We start from the raw sequence: 9,253 nt of genomic DNA, 5'->3' as shown, positions 1-9,253 counted from the left end.
CAGAAGGGCGGGCCCTCCGAGGGAGGGGAACGCGGTCACCCGGGGATTGGTGGATCTGGGCGCTGGGCAGGGCCGGACTGGATCAGGGAGTCTGCCTATTGGATGGCAGCTGCGGCCGAGTGGACCCTCAAGCCAACAGGTGCCTGAAGAGGCTGAGGGCGGGGCCGGCGCGCGCGCAGCTGGTAACTCCCCCAACTCCAGCCCCACCCGCCAGGTAACTTTTGAAAGCCCAGGCGCGCGCGCGCACCTCCCCCGCGCTCCCCTGTGCCCGCCCTTGCAGCCTCGCGCATGCGCGTAGCTCCCTGGGCGCTTAAAAGATCCAGCGGTTTGCTTTGAGTCCGAGAGGCAAATTTGTGCCCATTTCGAAGATGTAATGACTAAGGTCTCCAGAGGGCCAGGGCTCGCCCAAGGTTGGTCTGTGGTGACAGCTTTACCTCCTTGCTATTTATTCTCAGATATTGCAAATGGAGGAGAGAAAAGTGGAGGTATGTGGTGCACATTCTGACTATGGGTGATCCAACTTAGGCGGGAGTCAGAAATCCCAGCACTGCCCCTTCCTACCTGTGTGACCCTGGGCGAGTTACTGAGCCCCTCTGAGCTGTTTTCTGTCTCTATAAGGGGGATAACAATAGTGTCTTAAGGTGTTTGGGAGGACTAAATAATGGAAGCGCCTTGTCTAGCACGGGGCTGTCTTGCCTCTCCTGCTGTGAGCCACCACCTACAGGCGGACTTTCCCCGCCAGAGGCTTCAGGCCGTCTTCCTTCCCTGTGTCCCCAGGGCCTTCCCCACTCAGCCCTGCCTTTCCACAGCACCTCCCACTGATACCAGCATCCTCCTCCGCCTCCATCTGATTGGCCCCATCCCAGCTCCTCCAGGGTACTCCTCTGACATCTGTTGTTTTTCTCAGCTCAACATCCTTTTTTTGATTGGGGAATTGACTTCCCATCCCATGTGATTGGAGGGACTGCCCCTCACCCCATAGGATGGCTAGCGGCCGGCTGTGGGCGTTCGACTCTGCAGAACCAATCACAGGCCTTCCATGAGATTACTGTCTAGATGCTGAGAGGAAGGGGCATTCTTTTGGATCTCAAGCCTAAGGAATGGGATATAAGGCAACCGAGAGCCATCTTTACGCTGTGCGGTGAGGGCCTACCCTGTCTGTGGCTGGAGAAAATGAGACCAACTTATAAAGACACATAGAGATGGATAAGCAGCACTAAAGGAGGGAGCGAGAGATGGTCAGAACAATATTGTCTGAGCCCTCCAGATTCAGCTGTCCCTGAAGCTGATACTAACTACTAACTGCATCCCCTGGTTGCAAGTCAATTAATTCCCACCTTTTTTTTTTTTTTCCCCAGACAGAGCCTCACTCTGTTGCCTAGGCTGGAGTGCAGTGGCACGATCTGGGCTCACTGCAAACTCCGCCTCCCAGGTTCAAGCGATTCTCCTGCCTCAGCCTCCCAAGTAGCTGGGACTACAGGCGCCCGCCACCACGCCCGGCTAATTTTCTGTATTTTTAGTAGAGACGGGGTTTCACCGAGTTAGCCAGGATGGTCTCGATCTCCTGACCTCGTGATCCACCCACCTTGGCCTCCCAGAGTGCTGGGATTACAGGCGTGAGCCACCACACCCGGCCTGTTTTCTGCTTTCTTGAGATGGGGTCTCACTATGTTGCCCAGGATGGCCTCAAACTCCTGAGCTGAGGCAATCTTCCCCCTCAGCCTCCAGAGTAGTTGGGACTGCAGGCGTGCACGACCATGTCTGGCTTAAAGGGAGAATGAGGGAGTGGAGGGAAATGGTGAGGACTTCAGTAGAGTAAGGGAAATGAAAAATTCCGAAGGGTTGGTCATGGTAAATGTGATTAGGCAGCTCTGTGTGCTCGCTGGCAATTATGAAAGTTAGGACTCTGTTCTCCCGCAGAGACTAGGAGACAGAGGCTCCAATCTTCCTGATATATATATATATATTTTTTTTTTGAGATGGAGTCTGGCTCTGTCGCCCAGGCTGGAGTGCAGTGGCGCCATCTCGGCTCACTGCAAGCTCCGCCTCCCGGGTTCACGCCATTCTCCTGCCTCAGCCTCCCGAGTAGCTGGGACTACAGGTGCCCACAACTGCGCCTGGCAATTTTTTTTTGTATTTTTAGTAGAGACGGGGTTTCACCGTGGTCTCGATCTCCTGACCTTGTGATCCGCCCGGCTCGGCCTCCCAAAGTGCTGGGATTACAGGCTTGAGCCACCACGCCCGGCCAAATCTTCCTGATATTACACTTCAATGGAATGGCCTTCAGGTCCTTGAATGGCTTTCAGCTCCTGAATTGTGACATACACACACATCTCAAATGGACAGAGGAAGGATCACAATTTTAAGTTCCCATCCCACCACACTTTTTTTTTTTTTTTTTTGAGATGGAGTTTCACTCTTTTTGCCCAGGCTGGAGTGCAATGGCACGATCTTGGCTCACTGCAACATCTGCCTCCCAGTTTCAAGCGATTCCCCTGCCTCAGCCTCCCAAGTAGCTGGGATTACAGGCATGTGCCACCACGCTTGGCTAATTTTGTATTTTTAGTAGAGACAGGGATTCTCCATGTTGGTCAGGCTGGTCTCGAACTCCCAACCCGCCTTGGCCCCCCAGAGTGCTAGGATTGCAGGTGTGAGCCACCGCTTTTTTTTTTTTTTTTTTTTTTTGAGACAGTTTCATACTGTCTGCCTGGTGTGATCTCAGCTCACTGCAAACTCCGCCTCCTGGGTTCAAGTGATTCTCCTGCCTTAGCTTCCCAAGTAGCTGGAATTACAGGCATGTGCCACCATGCCTGGCTAATTTTTTTTAATTCTTAGTAGAGACAGGATTTCACCATGTCGGCCAGGGTACCCTTGAACTCCTTGTGATCCGCCTGCCTCGGCCTCCCAAAGTGCTGGGATTACAGGCGTGAGCCACTGCACCCAGCCAGAGGTCACATTTCTTAGGGAGACTCAGTAAAATGACTTTATGGTTTAGACATCAGTCTGCTTTTGGAGAGGTAGGTCATGTTTGAAGGTGCTAAGTGGCAAAATATAGTTTCTTTTTTTTTCTCTCCAACTTTCTTTTTTTTTTTTTTTTTTTTTTTTTTTTGAGGCGGAGTCTTCACTCTGTCGCCCAGGCTGGAGTGCAGTGGCACCATCTCGGCTCACTGCAAGCTCCGCCTCCCGGGTTCGCGCCATTCTCCTGCCTCAGCCTCCGGAGTAGCTGGGACTACAGGCGCCCGCCACTGCGCCCGGCTAATTTTTTGTATTTTAGTAGAGACGGGGTTTCACCATGTTAGCCAGGATGGTCTCGATCTACTGACCTCGTGATCCGCCCGCCTCGGCCTCCCAAAGTGCAGGGATTACAGGCGTGAGCCACCGCACCCGGCCTCTCTCCAACTTTCATTTTAAGCTCAGGGGTACATGTGTAGGGTGTGCAGTCTTGTTACATAGGTAAACGTGTGCCACGGTGGTTTGCTGCACAGCTCATCCTGTCACCTAAGTGTTTTGTTTTGTTTTGTTTTTGAAATGGAGTCTTGCTCTGTCACCTGGGCTAGAGTGCAATGGCACGATCTCAGCTCACTGCAAACTCTGCCTCCTGGGTTCAAGCAATTCTCCTGCCTCAGCCTCCTGAGTAGCTGGGATTACAGGTGCGTGCCACCACACCAGCTAATTTTTGTGTTTTTAGTAGAGACGGGGTTTCACCATTTTGGCCAGGCTAGTCTCAAACTCCTGACCTCAAGGGATCCACCCGCCCTGGCCTCCCAAAGTCCTGAGATTACAGGCATGACCCAGCCTGGCCACAAGTTTTTAAAAGGAGAGCCCTCGATGTGCCAGGTTTTGTGCTGGGCTACAACAGAGCCTTGATGTGGGTTGCTGTTCACAGTCCAATGGGGGAGACGAGATAAAGCAACTTCAGCCCCGTGAGATAAGTAGATGCTGTGATGGGATGAGCAGGAACTAGAGTGTTCCTGACACAGGAAATGGCAGGTACCAGGCCAAGGAGCTAGAGGAGGAGCACCTGGCACCTCTGAGGACCTTGTTTTCCCTCCTTTACTGTAGCAACCTTGAGGAAGTAAGTCATTTCAGGCCAGGTATGGTGGCATATGCCTGTAATCTCAACACTGTGGGAGGCTGAAGTGGGAAGACTGCTTGAGCCTGAGAGTTTGAGACCAGACTGGGCAACACAGTGAGACCCCATTTCTACAAAAAAAACCCAAAAATTAGAAGTGCATGGGGTGCACGTTTGTTGTCCCAGCTACTTGGGAGGCTGAGGTGCAAGGATTGCTTGAGCCCAGGAGATCGAGGCTGCAGTGAGCTGTGATCGTGCCATTGCACTCAGCCTGGGCAACAGTGAGACCTTGTCTCAAAAAAATAAAAAATAAAGTCACTTCACCTCTCTGAGCCTCAGTGTCCCTGTCTGTAAAATGGGTTATTGCCAGGGTTCTGAGGAGGCGGAAGGTACATGAAGCACTTAGCCCGGGGCCTGGCACACAGATGAAGGTTCAGCAGTGTTGGCTGCTGCTGGCAGGCCCTTCCCTCATTCCCTCCGAGGCACCGACAACCCACCAGGGTTCTGAGGCAAAGGACTCGAGGCCCTTCCTGCCCAGGTCCTGTGGGTGGCCAGTGGCAGGGGGCTCTCAGCCAGGGGAGAGAGAGAGGCCAGATCCAGGCCCTGCAGCGGGTGGAGAAGAGGGGACCTCGGCTGTGGGAGGAGTCAGTGCTCAGCTTCCAGAAACGCTTAATTGAGTCCTGATGCCCAGGCTTAAAACCTCACATAGAAGGTAAAATCCACACACTCACGGTGGTCTATAAAGGGTGTGACCGTATCATTTCTTTTTTGTTTTTTGAGACAGAGTCTCGCTCTGTCACCCAGGCTGGAGTGCAGTGGTGTCATCTGGGCTCACTGCAAGCTCTGCCTCCCAGGTTCACGCCATTCTCCTGCCTCAGCCTCTCGAGTAGCTGGGACTACAGGTGCCTGCCACCACGCCCGGCTAATTTTTTCGTATTTTTCAGTAGAGACGGGGTTTCACCGTGTTAGCCAGGATGGTCTTGATCTCCTGACCTCGTGATACGCCCGCCTGGGCCTCCCAGAGTGCTGGGATTATAGGCGTGAGCCACCGCGCCTGGCTGACCATATCATTTCTTATTCCAGGCAGCTCTTGAGGATGACAAGGCACTGTCGATAGAGCTGCGGGGACCACAGGTGTCAGCCAGGACGGCCCTGGGCCATGCTAGAGTCTGGGCACCTCATGATTTGGCCCCAGCGACTTCTTGGTCCCGTCCCACTCCACCCTTGTTCCTCACGCTGCCAGGGCCACATGGGGCTGCTTCTCTGTCCACCCTGGCAGGACCCTCTGCTGAGGATGCACTTTTCCTCCGCCCCTCGGGCCAGACCTGGGCAGCCTCCATCTTTTCACTGGGTTTGGCTGCACTCTGGCTCTTGTGAGAAGCCTCCTGGACACATGGGGACACCGTGCTGGCTCCTTCCCTTCTCCCTAAAGCACTGTGGCCCAGCGGACTCCAGGCTTCCCTGACCTGCCTGCCCACTCCCTCCACTGCCTTCTCCCCGCTGGTGGCACAGAGTCGTTATCTTCTATTTGCCATCTGTCTCCCCCATCAGGCTGAGCCATCCTGGGCAGGCACCCTGTTGGTCTGGTTGCCAGCTGTGTCCTCAGTGGGCACAGGGATGTGAAGAGAACGCATAGGAAACAGGTACTCCAGCTCAGTCCCCTGCCACCTGTCCCCAGCCTGCAGCCCTTTAACCTACCAAACACACCCCTCCCTACCACAGAATTATCCACACTGCCGTCCCCCTGCCGGGGGTGGCTCAAGTCCTGCTCCAGAGCCTGGAAGCCAGGCTAGCAATCCCCTCCACAAAAAAAGACGCTCTGTTCTCCATTTTGCACAAAAATGTATTTCTGTGACATCCCAAAGTACAGACATTTCCCCAGGCCCCAGGGGGTAAAGCAATGAGGTGTGAACTCTGCCAGGGTCTGGCCGGGGCCACTGAGCGTGGGATGGAAGGGAGCGCTGCATGCAGCCCATCTGCCAAGCTGGGGGAACACAGGGCTGCCGCCCACTTCCCAGGACAGGGAGGGAGAGGCTCCGGGAGAAAAAGGCCAGGTGTCTCTCCCAAAGCTGCTCACCCATCCCGTCCTGCCTGGAGGCGGAAATGCTAGGAACACCTGAAAACAGGCCGGCAGAGGGAAGAGGGAAGAAAAAGCCATCATCCAAAGGCTGCCTCCAGGGTTAGCGCTGCTCCCCAGGCCCCTGTGATCCACAAGTGTCCGATGAGAAGCAAGGCAGCGTCCACCGAGGGAGGAGCACAAGAGAGCCGGCGCCTCTCAGGCTTCCAAGGTAAAGCCGAGGGCAGGGTAGGACCGCCAGAGAGGCCCAAGCAGCCACTGCAGGGCAGTCCGAGTGCTGGTCTGGAGGCGGCTGTGTGGCCGCTGTGGGTCAAAGGCTGGCGTGGGACCTCTGCCTCTGAGAGGCGTGGGGTCCTCTGGGCAGCGGGGCAGGCTGGGATGAGGAGGCAGGCTCAGTTCTGCTGGTGGGAGCGCCTGGGCAGTTGAAGGCTGTGGAGCAAGGAAGCAAGCCCCTGGCCCCAGAAGATGCTGGCTTCCAGGGCAGGGGGCAGGTTCTGGATATGTTTTGGCAGAAGGGGCAGTGGAATCTGCCCCCAAGTTCTGACCATCCCTGGGCTGGGGCTTTCCACAGCCTGGGACCTGGTGGGAGACTAGGAGGCAGCCTCCATAGCAGCGTGGCCTCAGGCAGGCCTGGCCGGACAGCAGCAGGGCCACTGGGCGCCCTGCTCCTGGAAGGTCTTCAGGGGCAGGGCTGCCTGGACCTTAGCCTAGGAACAGCTCACTTTCTTGCCCCAGATGGCCCACAGCTGGGAGCACCAAGGCTTTTGGGAGACCCAGTGGGGTAAGTTCTAATCCCCAAACCCCATCAGCTGTGCCCGGGAGCCGAGATGGAGTTCTCAGGCATGGGCAGTGGGTCAGGATGCTGGATACACTGTCCAAGGCCTGCTCCTCTCATGAAAGGAAGCCAGACTGGGGTCTGAGTTTCCTGGACAAGGACTGGATACTCACAGCGTTATAGGCATTTAGTCTGGTTGGGGTAGGAGTGAGTGTGTCAGCGATGAAGGCTGAGTGGGTTTGAGAATGGCCAAGGAAGCTGCAAGGACTCAGGAGTGTTGCTTTTGTTTTTGTACAGAAATCATACACACAAAACTTCACACTTCCTAACCAAAAAAAAAATATATATATAATATATATATCTCACTAATGTTAAGGAAAAGCGTTGGTTGTGCAAAAGTCCCCCATGTCTCTTCACTCCGTGGGGGGCTCCCTCGGAAGGGGACTGCCCGCTGGGCTGCTTGAGCACGCTTCCTCCCCGCCTGTGGTCCAGAGCGGTGGTGGCCATGGGGGTGGAGGCCTCTATCTGGATGTGTCCATGTTTTCCTCTTTAAAGTTACTGCAGTGCTCAATCACCTTGCTGGAGACAATGAGGGAGACAGGATTGGAGGGTGGGCTTGGGTGGGGTGAGCCCAGCCCCTCCAAGGTCATCACGCAGCTGGGTAAACACGTGTTCACAGTGATGGTGATGCTGACTGAATGATGTGGATGGAGGGGTTGGCAGAGTGGCTGGCATGTGCAGGGGACTCAGGGAATGGCACCTGTGGCCGTGAATGCCATCACCAGCTGTCCTCCGCTTCCTTCCTTCCCACCACCCCCAGTTCCAGGGCATCTGTGGATAGGGGTCCCCAAATCAGCTCAGGCCTGACCTCCAGAACCCTTTGGAACTTTCTTCAGTGACCTCTTCCTTCTTCATTTTCCCTGCACACCAGACCCTTCTCTTTCCAGAAGTCCACCAGTGGTCCCCAAACTGACTGCACATCAGATTCCCCCAGAGGCCCGGATCCAGTGGCAGGTCCAGGGTGGGGTGGGGGCAGCTGTGTTCGCACAAGGGCCCCCACTACCCTGTGGCAGCTGGGGCCCAGCACTCCAGCTCAGATTTCAAGTCTCACCCACCCCAGCCTGACCCCTGCCACCCATCACTGTCAGTTGTCACCTTGGAACCCGGAGAGCTTGCCCATTCAACACCAAGCCTGTGGGTTAGGGGCTTCACTGCAGCCTCTGTGTGTTAAAGGGGTGCCCCAATACCTTTTAGGAAGCAAATTCCCAGAGTGGGAGAGGGGCCAGTGGACAGGCCGAGAGCCTTCTCCTAAGCATCATCCAGGGTCATTTACTCCTTGCTGTCAGATAGGCCAGTGCCTCAGATTCCCATCACAGGCCTTGGACACATGTTCAAAGTGACTGTGGTAGGTAACTGGTCAGTCTTACCCAGTGCTTCTCAAATTTCCCAGGAATCCCTGTTAACCATGAAAATTCCAGGGCCACCTCCCACCTCCCAGATGCACTGGAAAAGAAAACCTAGGGGTGGGTCCTGTCCATTTATTCTTAAATTTTATTTTTTTGAGACAGAGTCTCGCTCTGTTGACCAGGCTGGAGTGCAGTGGCACCATCTCGGCTAACTGCAACCTCCGCCTCCTAGGTTCAAGTGATTCTCCGCCTCAGCCTCCCAAGTGGCTAGGATTATAGGTGCGCACTACTACGCCCAGCTAATTTCGTATTTTTAGTAGAGATGGGGTTTTACCATGTCAGCCAGGTCTCGAACTCCTGACCTCAAGTGATCCACCCACCTCAGACTCCCAGAGTGCTAGGATTACAGGTGTGAGCCCCTGTGCCTGGCCAGCAGTGCCTTTGGGCAGATATAATAGAACCAGGTGACATTTCCCTGCCCGGGCCCAGGAAGTGGCTGTCTGAGGAGCCTCTGAGTTCCAGGCCCCTCCTCCATGTGACCTTTTGCTCTATACAGAGACATGAAAAAGTGTGCTGGGTCAGCTTGACTGTTGTCCCTTCTAGAATGAATCCTGGAGAAAACAAGGTCGTTTCTGACGATTTCGACATGTCACATCCCTGAGAGTCTCTCCTGTCCTGATTGACTTGAGAACTGGAGGGAGTGGCATTTTAGACACTGCAGTGAAAGCCACACAGCCACAGAAGGCCGGGACTCTACCATGTTTGCGACCTTCACATTCAGCAAGCTCACTTGCACTCTGCCTCGTCTCATCTCCAGAATGTATTTGACCATACCATGTCCCTTCTTTAGTGGGAACGTCTTTGGCCAAACAATGAAAAGTTCTGACCTCACTTGCTAATACCCGGTGATAAAAGGATGGAAT

The 9,253-nt window shown here is 54.7% G+C and overlaps 1 protein-coding gene across 8 annotated transcripts in view; it reads right to left on the bottom strand.

Annotated features, from left to right (window-relative positions):
- Nucleotides 1-5,901: 5,901 nt before the first annotated feature.
- Nucleotides 5,902-9,253, bottom strand: part of ZER1 (zyg-11 related cell cycle regulator) — a 45,708-nt gene continuing 42,356 nt past the window's right edge. For all 8 annotated transcript variants that reach the window (XM_005580709.5, XM_074016354.1, XM_005580707.5 and 5 more), the window contains one exon: nt 5,902-7,503. In XM_005580709.5, coding sequence (XP_005580766.1) covers nt 7,446-7,503 — 58 coding nt within the window. In that variant the 3' untranslated portion in view covers nt 5,902-7,445. The remainder of the gene's footprint in view (nt 7,504-9,253) is intronic.

This window comes from Macaca fascicularis, chromosome 15, assembly GCF_037993035.2.
Source record: "Macaca fascicularis isolate 582-1 chromosome 15, T2T-MFA8v1.1".
NCBI classification, from domain to species: Eukaryota; Metazoa; Chordata; class Mammalia; order Primates; family Cercopithecidae; genus Macaca; species Macaca fascicularis.
Note: the sequence above shows the minus strand (reverse complement) of the source record. Positions and strands in the feature narration are given on the sequence as shown.